The following is a 16,290-nucleotide window of genomic DNA, read 5'->3' as shown; positions in this document are numbered from 1 at the left end:
CTTTTGCAGTGCCTGACTCACGTCATCAGTAGTTTCACCACTTGTGGTTAATAAACCTCACTAAGTCTACCTGTTCCGCCTGCGTTTGGGCCCAAAAACTATTCAGTTTGTGAGCTGAACGTGATGAAACTGTTTAGAGAGGTAAATCTTCAGAAGCATAGACCCACAAAATGAAAATGTTCCTTTTATTTTACTTTTCCACCAACTACCATAATGTTACGTTTTTTTTAATGAGTTTTTCCTGCCTTAAAGACAGCCATCTGTCAGAATCAGAATCAGCTTTATTGCCAAGTAGTGCTTTACACATATGAGGAATTTGCTTTGGTGATAAGGTGCTACACGCAGACAGACATACAGCTGACATAAATAGATGTAGAAATATATAAATATGTAACAAACAAATGCAAGTTATAGAAGAATAACAGAAGAATAGAGAAAAATAATACAACTGACAATATAAAAAAATAAAATAATAATAAAAATAACAGTGGAACAACAATGATTTACAATTACAACAAATTAACAACAAATATGTTGATCTGTCAGATCAACTAGCAGAGTCTATACAGCTTCATAAGTGTAACAGTTGTTCAAGTGTGTGCAAAACGTTTTGCACAGTTTTCAAATAGGTATTGTGCTGTAGTCTTAAAACTGCTATATCATGCAGCGTAAAAACGTCACTTTCAGTGTGAATGCTGGTGTGAAAATAAAGTGCTCTCTTGAATCACCCGGACTTTCCACATATTACTTTACTAGGTTTCACGTTTTAAACATGAACATAGAAACCCACACATATTTTGCTAATGAAACGCATCCTTCACCTAAGATAGAAATAAAATAAGTTTGACAAAAATAAAAGCAAACATGTTTTCCACTAGCTTTATGTCTCTTAAGTTGATTTTGTTTTCTACTGTAGCTCAATAAATGGATGTAAACAGCGGTCTAAGAAGTGACCACACCTCATTCATAAATACAAAACACAACAAAACAAATATAAAATGAACAGGGGTAATGTAAATCAAACTCTAGTAAATGTTTTCACACATGTAAAACACAGGCATGATCCTTGGATCCATGGAAGGCATTACATCAGCAGCTGAGACAAGCTGCCCAATCAGCTTGTTCTCTAAAGTGACACATGCAGTCACTCCTGCTGCGTCCAACTCTGGTCCAGAGAAAACCATCTGTGGTTTCAGAGGCAGAGCTGAAAGGAAGAGGAGTGGAGGGCACGGAAGATCGAGCTCGGGCTGCGATGTACAGACTTAATCCTGACTGTTGGGTTTGGTCGCCCAGACCTCCTCTGCGTCTCCTTCCTCCGCATACAGGGAGTGTTGCTTCAGACATGCTGAGCCACCAGGAGGAGGAGGAGGAGAAGGAGGAAGAGGCAGGAGAGCATCCTGCTGTTTGCTGCTACACCACAGGTAGGTTTAAGATAATATTTTATTGATTTACTTTTGGAAATTAAGTTGTTGCAGCTGTAAAAGCTGTAGAAATGTTGAAAAATAGGCATTATTATACAACAGAAAAACAAAGTACAGTATAAAAATATTTTTTTTAGAACACAACAATAACAATTAGTCAGATATATCTGACTTATTGTCCACTCACTATTGGCATATGCTGCTTGTTCTAATTAGAAGGTGAGATAAAATAGAACTATTCATTCTGAAAGAATAATTTGTGCCCAAGATGCACACTATACACAGTAAAATAACCACAGTATACACAAGGTGTAACTATATTACAGTATAAATGGAAAACGAAAAAAAGAAAATTGTACATATTGAATATTCACTCTGCAAATGAGATACTATAGATGATACATTTTACCAAACGTCGTACTCTTCACTGTATGAAAACTATAGGCTGTTGCTCACAAGAAGAGAGCTACACACTCTAGTTTGTTACATATTTTTGTTTATAAATGTCTCCTACTGCAGCTGCCTCAGTATAACACATCACAACTACTGTTCCACTCTTCATACTCAATTTGGGAAGGCAGTCTTTCAGTACTTATCACCTTATAAACAGAATTAACTACTAAGAACATCTCACCCTAATTGGATGAATTGAAATTTTAACATTGAGGCTACCTGACTGAATAAAGGTGAAATAAAAATGAGCGTGTTGATCCTGTCGGTGTCAGCTGATGTCACCCTTCTGCCCCAACATATCACAGCACACATCAAAACACTTTGGCTTCAAATCCATCCCTGCCTGCATGTTTTTGTTTGCTCCTGAAAAATCTCCCACTCCACGCTGTGTGTGTGTGTGTGTGTGTGTGTGTGTGTGTGTGTGTGTGTGTGATGACTGGTGACTACAGTCCTGCTCCAAACCCAGCAGGTCTCATCAGCAGGTGTTGGGGAAACAGACGGATCAGACATATGATTCAGCCATGACGCTCTAAGCCAAGCCCCTGAATTAACCAACCCTGTATGTTTGGATTGCTGATGAAAATTAGTTTTTATTATGTTTTTTTATTCTGAAAAAAACTAACACCACCTGGTAATTATAAATCTTTATTTATTTTGCTATTTTTTATGGATGTTTTATTTTGGATGGTTTATGGAGAAAAAAATCAACAACTCTGAGCTAAATACCATATATGGAGATGGGAGGAACAAGTCAATCAAAGATTTTAAACAAAAAACACAATTGTATTAATACATTTTACAGCCAAAACTAATCAAATCAAAGCACTGTTTTACCTCCTTTGTGAAAACTAAGAATTTTGTCTTTTTACCTGTGCATTTGCATGAATATGGATTTTAGCCAATAAAATGACATAATGAATAATACAACATGCAAAACATGAGGTTTTACTGGCCCCTGTGTGAATGTGTGAATGAGAGGTAAGCTGTAAAATGCTCTGAATAAAACGGCCAGAGTCCGTTTATATGTTTACGATAATGTTTAATTGTCATTCAAACAGCTGTTGGTAAAAATACAAAAGTTATTCCCACACAGCACAGTTTCACAAAAGGGCAGAATAATGTGCAATTCAAATCAATATTACTCTCTACTCTTCTCACCTGTATCTGCAGGTTGTGATGACATCATCCGCCGGGCTGCTGATGCTCAGTGGTCCACCTCCGAAACTCCCATCCACTCAGGGGTTCCCAGCAGCTCTGGACTTGCTGGGCGAGGTCCTGGTGCTCCTTCCTCACAGCAGCCAAAAACAGCGATCGATGCTGATGATGGAGATGTATCGCGGCATTTCATTGGCGGTTGTTGCTGGGAGGGTCCCGGGATGGAGCCCCGGGGATGTGTATGTGCTTATGGGCAGAGGGAACCGGAAGGTTTGGGTTCCTGTTGGCCTGGATCTCCATACGTTTACTACGGAGGTGAGGGCTCACCTCATGTTTCCTAAACATTGCATTTAGTGATGGTTTTAACAACATGCTTCCTTTCGATTTAAAAAAAAATGGGCATTAAAATGTTCCATCAAGACAGTTAAAGCTAAATGAGCTCCTGCACATCCACACAGTACAGGACATACAGAACAGTGTGAGAAATCTAGAAACCTCAGAAAGAACACCCCCACGTCTTGATCATCTTTTCTTTTTGCTCATGACATGCTTTTTAGATAAGATGTCATTTAATCATAGCAATTTAGTGAGAATAAATTACTACACTAAAAGATAAGTTGGAATTTTATGAAACAAAATGATATGTATACAGACACACATTGAGTTTACATGAGCACATCTAGCCCTTTTTCAACGCAGCCAGGAACATAATAAAATGGAACATTTCTGTTTTCTGCGTTCTGTTTCTAATTCCGCTGCTCTGTGACTACTTTGTGGAGTTCCTGGAACTAAATTTGGACACTGCTCGGGATGTTATTCTAAATATAAGTTTCCAGGTACTTTTCTGGAGTCAGTGATTAGAAACCAAAAGGTGAACCACAAGTTGTCTCAGTGTCATAGGATTACAATGCTCGGTGTGGACCAACCTGAAAACTTTCATGTGGTTAGACATGCTGGACTTTCAGTGTGAGCTTGTGTTGCAGTGAACTGTGGGAAGCACTTCATGCATGAAGAAAGTGTATCATGCCTTTGCTGCATTAGAGGAAAACAACAAGGGAGGATATCTTTATCTATCCTTGCTTTGATTAGAAACCGGTTTCACTTTGTTTAGCAGCTGTCTGTCATCAGGGTACGTTAAGGATTCCTCTTGACGCAATTTGAGGCAAGACATTTTCATATAAATTAAAATGCACATATCACATTAAAATATGCTGTACACAACATGGTGAACAGGTTTGACTGTTTTATAGGAAAAGGTGGTTAAAGGTTAAAGTTCCAAATATTCCAAAACCAATAAATATAAAATCTAACCTTTGTAGGATCTTTTTAGTGTGGCACAACTCTCTGCAATTTCTTTCCGCACGAAGACTAACTAATTTGTAATAACTTGGGTCTAGTGTGCCATTATTATGGAAAACCAACAACATGGAGGTTATGGGGAAAATGCCTATAACAGCATCCCTGTGTTTGCTTTATGCAGTGAGGAGGAACCTGGTGGTTGGAGTGCAGGTGGTGGAGGAGGTCGCTGTTGAAGACACTCTAGAAGTAATGTAAGTACTGTATGAATGACAATCCTACCGTTAATGGAATTGTTTCCATGGTATATCTAACTTCTATTAATCCTACATTCTGTAATATTTTATGTCTGGTTGAGAAACATAGTTGCTGTCTTTTCTGTTCTCAGAACAGAGGACATATATACAGATGATCTGATGGATCCTGAAGTGCTGCAAGACGCCCAGCTGTACCCCACATGAGCCCCAAGTAACTTTCAGCGTGTCCTGTTTGGACTGTATACACTGTAAACAAAGATATTATTCACATATTTGCTAAATTTGATTGTATTTGATATATGTATCACTATTGTTACATTGTGTCTTTTGCGTTCTCATTTTATTTATTTATTTATTTATTTACCAAGGACAATGCACATTAATCAACATTGTAGTTTACACTTTACAGTTTACTGTAAATGTAGCAGAGTTAGCTAATAATCTAGTTTTCATTCATAGTTATTTTTTAGTAGGCTAAAGCCGCTGTCAACTGTAACTAATAAGAACAGAAAATAAAATAATAAAAATTATATTGTACATGTACATGTTTTATTTTTTAAAATTGATATAATATAATATAATATAATCAAAATACAGGGGTTGGACAATGAAACTGAGACACCTCTCATTTTAGTGTGGGAGGTTTCATGGCTAAATTGGACCAGCCTGGTGGCCAATCTCCATTAATTGCACATTGAACCAATAAGAGCAGACTGTGAAGGTCCAATTAGCAGGGTAAGAGCACAGTTTTGCTCAAAATATTGCAATGCACACAACATTATGGGTGACATACCAGAGTTCAAAAGAGGACAAATTGTTGGTGCACGTCTTGCTGGCGCATCTGTGACCAAGACAGCAAGTCTTTGTGATGTATCAAGAGCCACGGTATCTAGGGTAATGTCAGCATACCACCAAGAAGGACGAACCACATCCAACAGGATTAACTGTGGACGCAAGAGGAAGCTGTCTGAAAGGGATGTTCGGGTGCTAACCCGGATTGTATCCAAAAAACATAAAACCACGGCTGCCCAAATCACGGCAGAATTAAATGTGCACCTCAACTCTCCTGTTTCCACCAAAACTGTCCGTCGGGAGCTCCACAGGGTCAATATACACGGCTGGGCTGCTATAGCCAAACCTTTGGTCACTCGTGCCAATGCCAAACGTCGGTTTCAATGGTGCAAGAAGCGCAAATCTTGGGATGTGGACAATGTGAAACATGTATTGTTCTCTGATGAGTCCGCCTTCACTGTTTTCCCCACATCCGGGAGAGTTACGGTGTGGAGAAGCCCCAAAGAAGCGTACCACCCAGACTGTTGCATGCCCAGAGTGAAGCATGGGGGTGGATCAGTGATGGTTTGGGCTGCCATATCATGGCATTCCCTTGGCCCCATACTTGTGCTAGATGGGCGCGTCACTGCCAAGGACTACCGAACCATTCTGGAGGACCATGTGCATCCAATGGTTCAAACATTGTATCCTGAAGGAGGTGCCGTGTATCAGGATGACAATGCACCAATACACACAGCAAGGTGAAAGATTGGTTTGATGAACATGAAAGTGAAGTTGAACATCTCCCATGGCCTGCACAGTCACCAGATCTAAATATTATTGAGCCACTTTGGGGTGTTTTGGAGGAGCCAGTCAGGAAACATTTTCCTCCACCAGCATCACGTCGTGACCTGGCCACTATCCTGCAAGAAGAATGGCTTAAAATCCCTCTGACCACTGTGCAGGACTTGTATATGTCATTCCCAAGACGAATTGACGCTGTATTGGCCGCAAAAGGAGGCCCTACACCATACTAATAAATTATTGTGGTCTAAAACCAGGTGTTTCAGTTTCATTTTCCAATCCCTGTAGTAGACTTCAACTACCAGCATGCATCGCTTCTGTCCTCCCGCTAATGCCCAGGCATGACGTCATGACGTCGCGCAGAAAAATGGCAGCCCAAAGTGGAGCAAAATCAAAACACCGATGATTTCGGGACAAATTGTCATCTGGTCAGGATTTAAAGTCTTAAAATGTCGGACTCATTAGAAACACAAACTCTTCAGGATCGTCTGGACCGTCTGCGGGAGCTGACAGAGTTCACGGAGAACTGCAAAAAACAGCTACACGATATATTTGAAACGCTCGGGTGGTCGTGGGAGTACAACAAGGGCTCCAACCAAGTAAGTTAACGTTAACCCTTTAGCTAGCCTTAGCGTTTAGAAATCTTATAAGCAAATCTTATAGAAACTGTCTTATAGAAATCTTGGTTTTATCGTAGTTAAACAGCGTCATCTTATTCAGATTAAAGATCAGCGTTGCTTTTCAGTTGGTTTCCCGGGATACCGAGCTGTAGGTTAGCTAACGCTAGCTAACGTTAGCTAGCTAGTTAGCCTGTTTCCGTTAAAAGGGTCAACTCTGGTGGAAATGTTAACGATGGAATTTTCCCTCATGTATTTTCTATATATCGCCGATATATCTTTTTTCTTAACTTTTCTGTTCTGCCACAAGCAGTGTTTATTTATCCTTTTAAAAATGCTGTAACGTGTCTCTACAATATCATTTACTTTGTATGTAGTTTTGTTTGAATTAACAGTAGATATGTTTCCATTAACTGATTCCTGCTTGTATCTTACATTCTCAATGCTAAAATCCATGATATCATATTAGCCTAAATTCAAACATTTCTTCCTGCATGATACTAGCAGTGTTTCCCCAATTCTGATTCTTTGAAAAGCCCATTCACAAGTTTGCCCCCAGCAGAATGAGCTATGCAACGTTGTTTTATGTTTTTAAAATTAAATGGAAATGCACTTTAAAGTACAAATTAATTTTAAAAGTCTGCACGTTAATATGAAACCAGGACGTCCAAGCTTCCCCTGCACAAACTGACTACCACACATATGTTTTTCCACATAATGGCAATAAAATATCAGGTCAAACATACATTTGTGTGTGCAAACTAAAACACAGGGGGAGAGTGTGAAGCTGTGTGTCATCTAAAAGCAAAATCTTAAAGTGATCCTCATAATATCTGTGTTTGTGGTGTTTTCTCAGGAAGAAATGGAGCAGTGTCCCTACGACCCCGACCACAGAGTCCCGGTCAGGAGCATGGAGAAACACAAAGCCTCCTGCAGCCTACAAAAGATGGGCTACACAGCCGAGGAGCAGGTACACATGGTTTTACTCTAACAGAAAGTAGAAATGTCCCAGAGTATGGCATTTCGGATGTATAAAGTAAAATTCACTTTTGTTAGGTTTTACAACCTCCATCTGTGGCAGTAAAACCAGAGAGAATGGCAACAAAACAGAAGACAAAAGAATAAAAAACGTCTCTTTGTCATGAGTCAGCCTGTGAATCTTAATCATTAAGAGAACAATAACATGATTTGTCACTTTTTTTGCAGGCGGAGATGTTCGACCCTTCTGTGTGTTATGAGAACAGCAGTGTCAGAAGCTTTACAATGGGTGAGTCATTACTGATGTCTGTTACTGTAAATGCCAGCGGATCTAATGAAAGGGTAATGGGTTCAATAAAAAGTTTTTCCTTTTTAGAGATTTGGTGAAAACATCTTGAAGACTGTAAACATTTTGCAATGTATTTGTTCATAGAGATCTTTCTAAGATAATCTATGCCTTTTTCCTGCAAAACAACAGAAGAAATATACGCTAAATAAGAGTTTTCAAAGCTTCAAAGGACAGCTAAAAGGACAAGGTAGAATAACTTTTCATTTTACAGCACAGGGTTGTGTTAGAGATTCGGCTTCCCTTTATGCTGCTCGCAAAAACAAACGTTAAATGTACAAATATTATAAACAGAACATTGGTAGATAAATTACAAGTCATAGAAAGTCAAGATGTTTTAGAAAATAATGATCTTTGTTTGTTGTATATATTTTCCTAATTGCTGTTGATGAACATTTTTTAAAGAGGTTAGATTAGAAAACCTTAAAACAAATACAATGTGTTGTACTTGTTAAATGTCTTTGCATTTTCTTTATTTAACATAACTTAAAAGGACAGCGAAGAAAATATCAATATATAATATAAATATCAGTAAGCTATTATCTTGATATATAAAGATCTTTAAAATTATTTTTTTATTTAAAACATTCACCTCAATCTCGTGTCTGTGTCCTGGCAGCCAGTATTCTTTGGTGAAGTTTTTTATCTTTATTACAGGATGAAACAGATGAAATCACGTGTATTTAAAAAATGAAAATGGAAAAAAAACACACTTGGTACATTTTTCAGTTGTCGTCATGTCGCTTTCTTCATGCAGACAAATCCACCCAGCACCAGGTGATCCTGCAGGCGAGATCTGCTGCACCACTGATGAAGATGGAAGGAGTCTTCTGGCAAGGTGTGTGAGCTTAGTTTGTAAACGGTTCACTGCAAAACTGATTCCTCAGACGTGCTGATGTTTACCATCCTGACCAGAGACCAGGCAGCTTTTTAGTAGACGCAACTGCACACAGTTAAATTTCACAACCTAAGAACATTTAGTCTCACGGTCCAGATGCAATGATGAACCACTAGATGTCACCAGAGGGTTATCTTGTGCCTAACCACTCAGATGTTTGGTCCCTCTTAACCTACACCTGCCTCCAGCTCCCCCTAAATATTACCCCTGCAAACAAGAAGCTTCTGTGTCTTTCAGATATTTACTTAATTTGAGATTGTCACCTTTTTAATTTAATGTAATTTTGTGTGTTGTGTGTTCTGTTTGCAGTGACAGGGGTGAGTATTAGAGAGGAGCTGGGCTCTAGAAAGTTCCGCTGCCTGATTACGTGTAGTATCCTTTAACGTCATATCCTTTCAAACCACAGGGCTGGGCTGGGACACACGCACACTCTCTTTTCCCTTTACGTGTTGGGAAAAACTTCATACATTCAGACTTATTAGTGTGAGTAGATCCACATTGATCTCAGAGGTGGTGCTCATAGTCAGAAAAGGAGCTTAGAACCTCTTAATATTTTACTTCGGCTAAGAAGAAACTGAGCAGGAGCCTGTTAAATTACAAACACATCAATGACGTTACAATTTTGTAGGGAGATGGAGAACTTGTTGAGCATGTTTATCAAATCCTGCTATGATCTGTGAAATAGACCAAGAATCTAACAGAAAAAACTAAAAGAGTTTCTCTTTGGTTACTCGCTTGCAGGAGAACAGTTCATAAAATAAATTTTCAGCTCTTTTGTTGCACTTGATAACAGCTGGACTTGTATCGTATAATTAGTGAAATGGAGGGATAAATGATGTGTCGGGGTGATTTGTGCGTAAAGCCTCTCTGGTCCTCCATCAGGTCAGTACTCAGGCCAGCCTGTCGACGTGCCGCAGACCCATAAGCGTGCAGTGTGTGACCTTACTGTGGCCGACCGATTGGCTCTGTACGATCATGTGGTTGGTGTCCTCGGGCAGAAGGAAGCTGCCTCCTCCAGCAACGATGATCTCTACGTAGATTTGGTGTCCAAACTCCAGAAAGGTAAGATTCACACATTAAGATGAAGACCTCCCAGATCCTCCCAAATGTCTGAATTTGAAAATACTGGGTCAGATCACCTGCACATGGTTTTTACAGACTATCTGGATTGTAGAGGAACAATCTTACCAATAAAATCCTCCTTTAGAAGCTGTTTATACAGAGCAGTTTGGTGTCTGCCTCTGGTGAAATGTGTGTTTTTGTGTGTAGATGATGAACAGAATGAACCAAAGACTCACCTGGAGCTGATGGCAGAGATGAGAGACTACAAGAGGCGGCGTCAGTCCTACCGAGCCAAGAACGTCCACATCACCAAGAAGTCCTACACCGAGGTTCTTTACCAATTATGTCATGTTATGTTTTCAAGGACGTGAAAAAACACCAACACTCAAAATCCCATAAGGAGAGCACATTGTCCAGCACAGAGAAGTTGTTTCCTTGTTCATCACATCTGCCCAATTTAAGCCAGAAACTTTCAACAACTTCAAAATCATCAATCATTTCTTTTGGTTTTGGCAACAGTGATTTTTTTTACACTGTGAATGTGACCCGCAGCAGATTCTTGAGATGCGTTCAGATTGAACATGAAGTGTTCCTGAAGTGAGATGAAGTTTCTTCTCGGTTTATTCACATTACTTAGCTTAGATAGCTGGAAAGCCACAAGCGGTCAGACCGTCTGCAGAAGCCGAGGTGCTGGAGGCACAGGAGTAACTGCTCAGTATCAATCAGTATCTGCTGTGTCTGTGTAGGGAAATCAGTAAGACGCTTGGGCGGCTGTGGCTCAGGAGGTAGAGCGGGTTGGCCGTTAATCGGAAGGTCAGGCTCCCCCTGGTTGCGTGTCAAAGTGTCCTTGGCAAGATACTGAACCCCGATTTGCCCCTGGCGGCTGTTCCGCCAGTGTATGAATGTGTGTGACTGGTGAATGCAGATGTAGTGTAAAAGCGCTTTGAGTGGTCGAAAAGACTAGAAAGGCGCTATACAAATACGGAGCATTTACATTTACTTAAAATCTTACTGTGCTGGGAAAAGCTTTTTGTGTGTTCCAACTAAACTCTATAAACTGGTGTCTGAAAGTTTGACTGTCTGGCATCACTGCGGTCATCCTGCAGGTGATCAGAGAGGTGATCAACGTCCACTCAGAGGAGCTCACCAGACAGTGGAGAGAGGAAGAGGACGAGGACGAGTCGGCCAGATCTGAACTCTCCTCCCACAGGTACAACAAACACCATGGCCTCCTGACAATCAGTTTCCTGTAATGTTGTGATTAATGAAATGAAAAGTATTTTAAAGTGAAGAAAGTCTGACAGAACAGTTGAAGGCTAACAACTGATATTGTGTGACTGTCAGGCGCCGGCTGGATGAAAGGCGCTCTGCGTCGTCAGAGTCTCGTCACTCCCACAGCAGACGCCATCGCAGCCGGGAAAGAAGCCAAGACAGAGAGAGCAAGAAGAAGAGGAAGAAGAAGGAGAGGTGTGAAAGGACAAACCTCTTTATGTTGTCCCAGGTTCTTTTAGCTTCATTACTGGATACTTGTCAGATACAGAATAGGCTTTTGCTGTCAAACCTCTAACGAATACATTTGTCTTCTAACAAAGCAGCTATAGAAAAATTAGATGGCAATTAGTCAAAGATGGATTAGTAGAACAATCTTTTTTTGAAAGTGCCAAAATGCATTCTCACTGTTTGCCTTGGGAATCTTTGCAGGGATTCCCACTCCCCTGATGACCGCCACCAAGACCGAAAGAAGAAGAAAAAAAAGAAGAAGGAGAAGTGATAGTTCTGGATCAGCAACAGCAGAAGCCCGATCCGATGTGGGTCATTGTGGCCTCTACAGGTCAAAAGATGTCAAGTGTCATAACTTTTAACGTCCAGAAATGAAGATAAATGGGAAATAAAGTTTTTGGGAACCAACAACAGCAATATTTAGAGCTTTTTTTTGCTTCACAAAAACCATTGTGAAATATAAAATGTTGTAAATTTCAGTGTTTTACAGTTCAGTTACATGTCTGCTAATCCTTAACAGGCCCCGCCCACCTCTGCGTGATTGGCTGGGAGAGGTTTTCAACCAAAAACTGTTAGGAATGTTGGACAGGAGTGTCACAGCTGACACGCTTTTATCACTGGGTCAAAGGTCACTCTTGTTTCATTATTTACGCAAGGTTTCTGCAGTCATTGGGAAATCCTGGGAAGTTTCTAAATTCTTTTTAGAAAAATGACTCGATTCTGAAATCCATGGCAGAGAAAATTATCACAGTGCTTCACATATAGGATGGGACACATATCACTACGAGTACACACAGACAAAGGTTAAAGTCCTTCCATCCATCCATCTTCAACCGCTTATCCTGTGTACAGGGTCGTTGGGGGCTGGAGCCAATCCCAGCTGACACTGGGCGAAAGGCGGGGTACACCCTGGACAGGTCGCCAGTCAGCAAAGATTAAAGTATATAATCTAAATAAACAAAACTTAAGGCAAAGGGAGCGTTTCTAAAAAGGCAAACAGCAAACCACAGAGTCAGCGGATCTGATGGATGCGGAAGGATATTTCAGAGTTCAGGCACAACAAATGAAAAAGTGCGCTCACCATATGATTTAAAATAGGGACAGGGAAAAGATAAAAGACCTTAATCCGGTGATCAGAGTGGCTGAGAGCTCAAATAGGGGCGCAACAACGCTGCTATATATACGGGGGCTGTAGGCCATGCAAGGCTTTGTAGGTGATTAGTAGGATTTTAAAATTAATTCTGTGTTTTACTGGAAACCAGAAAAGGGCGGTGCGAACTGGGATGATATGAGTCAGAACACTGGTATTTGTTAACACTCTTATTGCAGCATTTTGCACTTAGACAAGACAGACTAGAGAGGGCTGAGTAATGCAAGTAAAGAGGGAGTTATACTCTAAATTAGAAAGGGTTAGGGTGTGTACCAGAAGTTCCATTGGTTTGGCTGATAATGATATTATTTCTCAGCTGAATGAAACAACACTGAATGACTTTAGTGGTGTGGGGTTCAAAGTTCAATGTTGGTCAAAAGGAATACCAAGATAACCAGGACTGCTGAAAGTTTAAACTAGCGGGCAACTGATCCATATTTTAGTTTAAACTATTGTCTGTGTTCTCTATATAATATATATATATGTCATTTTCTACATTTTTTACTGTTAAAACGTGTCAAGAAAAACTCGATTTTGGCATTCCTTTCAGTCTACGTTAGGGCTGATACAATTGTTTTAGTTGTTTACTGCTAATAATTTTCCTGACTAATTGTTTGGTTGAAAAAACATCAGAAGACAATAAGAAATGAAAAACGCAAATTTCCTAGAGGAACTCACATATACCGTTTATAGTAATGTACTCTTACAGTACTCTGAAAATTACTTCATAACATAAAAATAAATGTATAATTAAACTAGCTGTTATTTAATTTCATAAATCTGTTTGCAGCTCTGGGTCAGATCATTGTATAGTTTGTGTGTAGTTATTTTAGCACTCTAAACTATTTAAACTTTTGTTTATTGCGATGTTGCGAAACATTTGTTCTCATGATATAAGGAAAATTACTTTGACAAGATAGAATAGAGAGGAAATTGGGCTGAGCAGCGAGAATCCATTTTAATCTGCAGATAGATTAAGTATTTGTAGTTTCTTGCATAGTCTTGTCAAGTTGGCTTTTTGGCATGGGAGTTGTGTTTTCAGTGCCGTTGGTGAGAATATGTCATAAATGTTCAGTTTCAATGAAATGAAATGTAGATGTAGATATGTTTAGCATATTCAGATAAAACTCAAAACAATCTGGCGCGTCCATGTATTTTAACTTTGATGCAGAAGATTACAAACTGATGAAAAGGTGTTTCAGGTATTAAAATAATATATAATGCTTTCTAGTTACTTCTTGAACTGTAAACATCACGTGAGAAGAATAAATGCTTAAAGTTTAGACATTTCTGCACAGATCCCTCGGTCTCTTTCTCTGTCTTGGTGTTTCTCTGCTGATGCTGGATTCTGGCTCAGGTATTTCTCACCCTGTTGAGATGCAGAGATAGAGCATGTGAAGAACACGAGAAAAAAAAAAGACGGAGAGGATCCCGTCAGTGCCTGGGAACCTGAGGGATCCTGGAGAGACAGAGCGAGGACAGGGGGAACCACCGGGGTGATAATGCTGTAAGGAGAGCTGCTCAGGGAAAGCTAAATCAGGTCGTATTTTTGTCCTCATCTGTATCCTGAAAACGTCCTGCGCAGGATCTGGTTTAGTCTGAGGGGACTCTGCAGCACCATGGGAGCCTCCAGCGACAAGGTAAGAGGGGATGGTCTGGGTTTGGCCTGGGGCCCTGCAGGTTTGGTGTATGTTTTGCCTCCCTGATGGGACCGGGGTGTAATTTAAATTGAAATCAAATGATTTCTTGTGCAGGAGGCAGGTAATAAAGAGGACTGATCACCGTTAACATGTTTTGGACAGTTAATATCAAAAAAACTGTTCAGGTTTAGCTGTTAAATCAAGCAGTTTGTTTTAGCACTCGGTCTGTTTTAAAGTAGTTAACAAAGTGTCAAAACATCAGGCCTTAAAAATAAGTATTGCTTAAAAGTTGAATATATAACGTCATCATTTCCACATTAAAATGTCAGCTGAATTTGTTTCTCTCTTTGTTAGAGTTAATAGAGAGGATCAATGTTGGGATAACGCCTGTTTTAGAAAATGAACTGAGAGTCTAACAGAAACTCACCAACCATTTGTTAAATGTCTTTATTTATTTGGTCTTAGAAAAGTATTAAATGTGACTTTCTGCTACCTGCATACACCCTGAAGTTCTAACACGTTCTTCAATACAACTTAAAACTCACTCAGCTTCGTTCTGCACATTCAGGCATGATGAAAAATGTTTGATCGTATGTGAAGGACATTTGTTTGGAAGTTGTTTTGCTGAGATCATTTTCCATTGTGGCAGATGAAAAAGCAGATTTTTATCTACGTTGCTCTTGAGTGCATAAACAACGGTTTTATTTGACTTGTTCTTTTGAAAGATAATCATCATAATAAAACCTTAAACAGGAATTGTTTTCCCCTGAAATGTGCAGACCATGAGGCATTTTTATTGTCAGGTACAGTAAAATCCTGGAGAAAATAATTTTATCTGAAACCCCAAAACAACCTACACTGACAAAATATACTGCATTTTCATCATACAACACACGTTTTATTTATTTGGAGCAATGTTGCATGACACAAAACATTTTTTTCTATCACAACCCACAAATATCCATGAGAAGGTGTTGAATATGAAAGACTATGGAGCGTAGCAGGTGAGACCCACCTCAGTGCCCCAGAGGTCCCGCAGGTCAGGATTATTGGTCCATTCTCACCACAACAAGCTCCACCTGTATCGCTTCTGTTGCAGCAGATTTTAGATTTAAGCCCAAACTAACCTGTAGTGAGTGTTAATTTACAGCACATCATACTGTACATCCAGCAGAGCCCAGAGACACTGCTGAAAATATTCAGAGTAACAGCTGAACTCTGAGATGAATGTGGCAAACACATTTCTTGTGCTCTTTTCTGCATTTTTACTAAATCAAAACAGGCCCCTTAAATGTATTTTCAAAATAAAAAAAGTAAAGTTGTTGAGGAGAAATACAATTTTTTGCCAGCCATGACTGTCAGCTGTTTGTGGCTCTTCGTTTCTACTTTTACCCTAAATTATCCTTTAAGTTAAAAATAGTCGTGGACAGTCGTTTAGATGTTTTGAGAGTTAAATATATCCCTAAACGAATTTTCTAAAACCAAATATCTAATGTGTGATTTGTGATATTGGGCTGTATAAATAAAATTGACTTGACTTGACTGTGAGATTTTAGAAATCACACAATGTAAGTGAGGTCATGGTCAGTCTCTCCCCTTCAGCCCACAGTTTACTGACCTCATGTCTCACTGTGCAGCGCGGCTAAACGTTCAGGATTTTCCTAAGATCACAGTGACGCTTAAGGAATGTCAGATGAGTCTGAGAAGAACTCAGCGGTTTTCATCCTGACAAAGAAACCTCTCAGTCTGTTTCACTCTCACCCAAACACCAGCAGAGTTTCATCTGAGCAGCTCAGACCCTCAACAGCCACAGGGAGCCTGCACTCTTCAGAGAAAGAATCTACTTTTTAAATGTAGTCCACTTAAACACTTTTCCTTCACACAGCAGGCTCTGCTTGCTTTATCACGCCTGTTGCTCTTTTGGTGCCAGTTTAGGTGACTC

At 39.7% G+C, this 16,290-nt stretch overlaps 3 protein-coding genes across 3 annotated transcripts in view; all 3 read left to right on the top strand.

Annotated features, from left to right (window-relative positions):
- Positions 1 to 1,138: 1,138 nt before the first annotated feature.
- On the top strand, positions 1,139 to 5,112 carry LOC119897978. The gene is made up of 4 exons (XM_038712047.1): positions 1,139 to 1,421; positions 3,045 to 3,344; positions 4,510 to 4,579; positions 4,714 to 5,112. Exons 1-4 carry the CDS (start codon positions 1,139 to 1,141, stop codon positions 4,784 to 4,786), a joined length of 726 nt encoding a protein of 241 aa, XP_038567975.1. The 3' UTR covers positions 4,787 to 5,112.
- A 1,390-nt stretch (positions 5,113 to 6,502) lies between these two features.
- snrnp48 (small nuclear ribonucleoprotein 48 (U11/U12)) lies at positions 6,503 to 11,971 on the top strand. Its single transcript, XM_038710392.1, has 9 exons — positions 6,503 to 6,756; positions 7,631 to 7,744; positions 7,981 to 8,041; positions 8,856 to 8,936; positions 9,879 to 10,058; positions 10,266 to 10,387; positions 11,165 to 11,268; positions 11,403 to 11,525; positions 11,760 to 11,971. Exons 1-9 carry the CDS (start codon positions 6,607 to 6,609, stop codon positions 11,827 to 11,829), a joined length of 1,005 nt encoding a protein of 334 aa, XP_038566320.1. The 5' UTR covers positions 6,503 to 6,606; the 3' UTR covers positions 11,830 to 11,971.
- A 2,356-nt stretch (positions 11,972 to 14,327) lies between these two features.
- Positions 14,328 to 16,290, top strand: part of zgc:113232 (uncharacterized protein LOC541546 homolog) — a 37,704-nt gene continuing 35,741 nt past the window's right edge. Inside the window, exon 1 of the mRNA XM_038712024.1 lies at positions 14,328 to 14,348. Within this exon, the coding sequence (XP_038567952.1) occupies positions 14,328 to 14,348 (21 nt within the window). The remainder of the gene's footprint in view (positions 14,349 to 16,290) is intronic.

The sequence above is a fragment of the Micropterus salmoides genome, unplaced genomic scaffold, assembly GCF_014851395.1.
Source record: "Micropterus salmoides isolate LMB-PRFRI ecotype aquatic unplaced genomic scaffold, ASM1485139v1 Ms_hic_scaffold_11, whole genome shotgun sequence".
In the NCBI taxonomy this organism is placed as follows: domain Eukaryota; kingdom Metazoa; phylum Chordata; class Actinopteri; order Centrarchiformes; family Centrarchidae; genus Micropterus; species Micropterus salmoides.
Note: the sequence above shows the minus strand (reverse complement) of the source record. Positions and strands in the feature narration are given on the sequence as shown.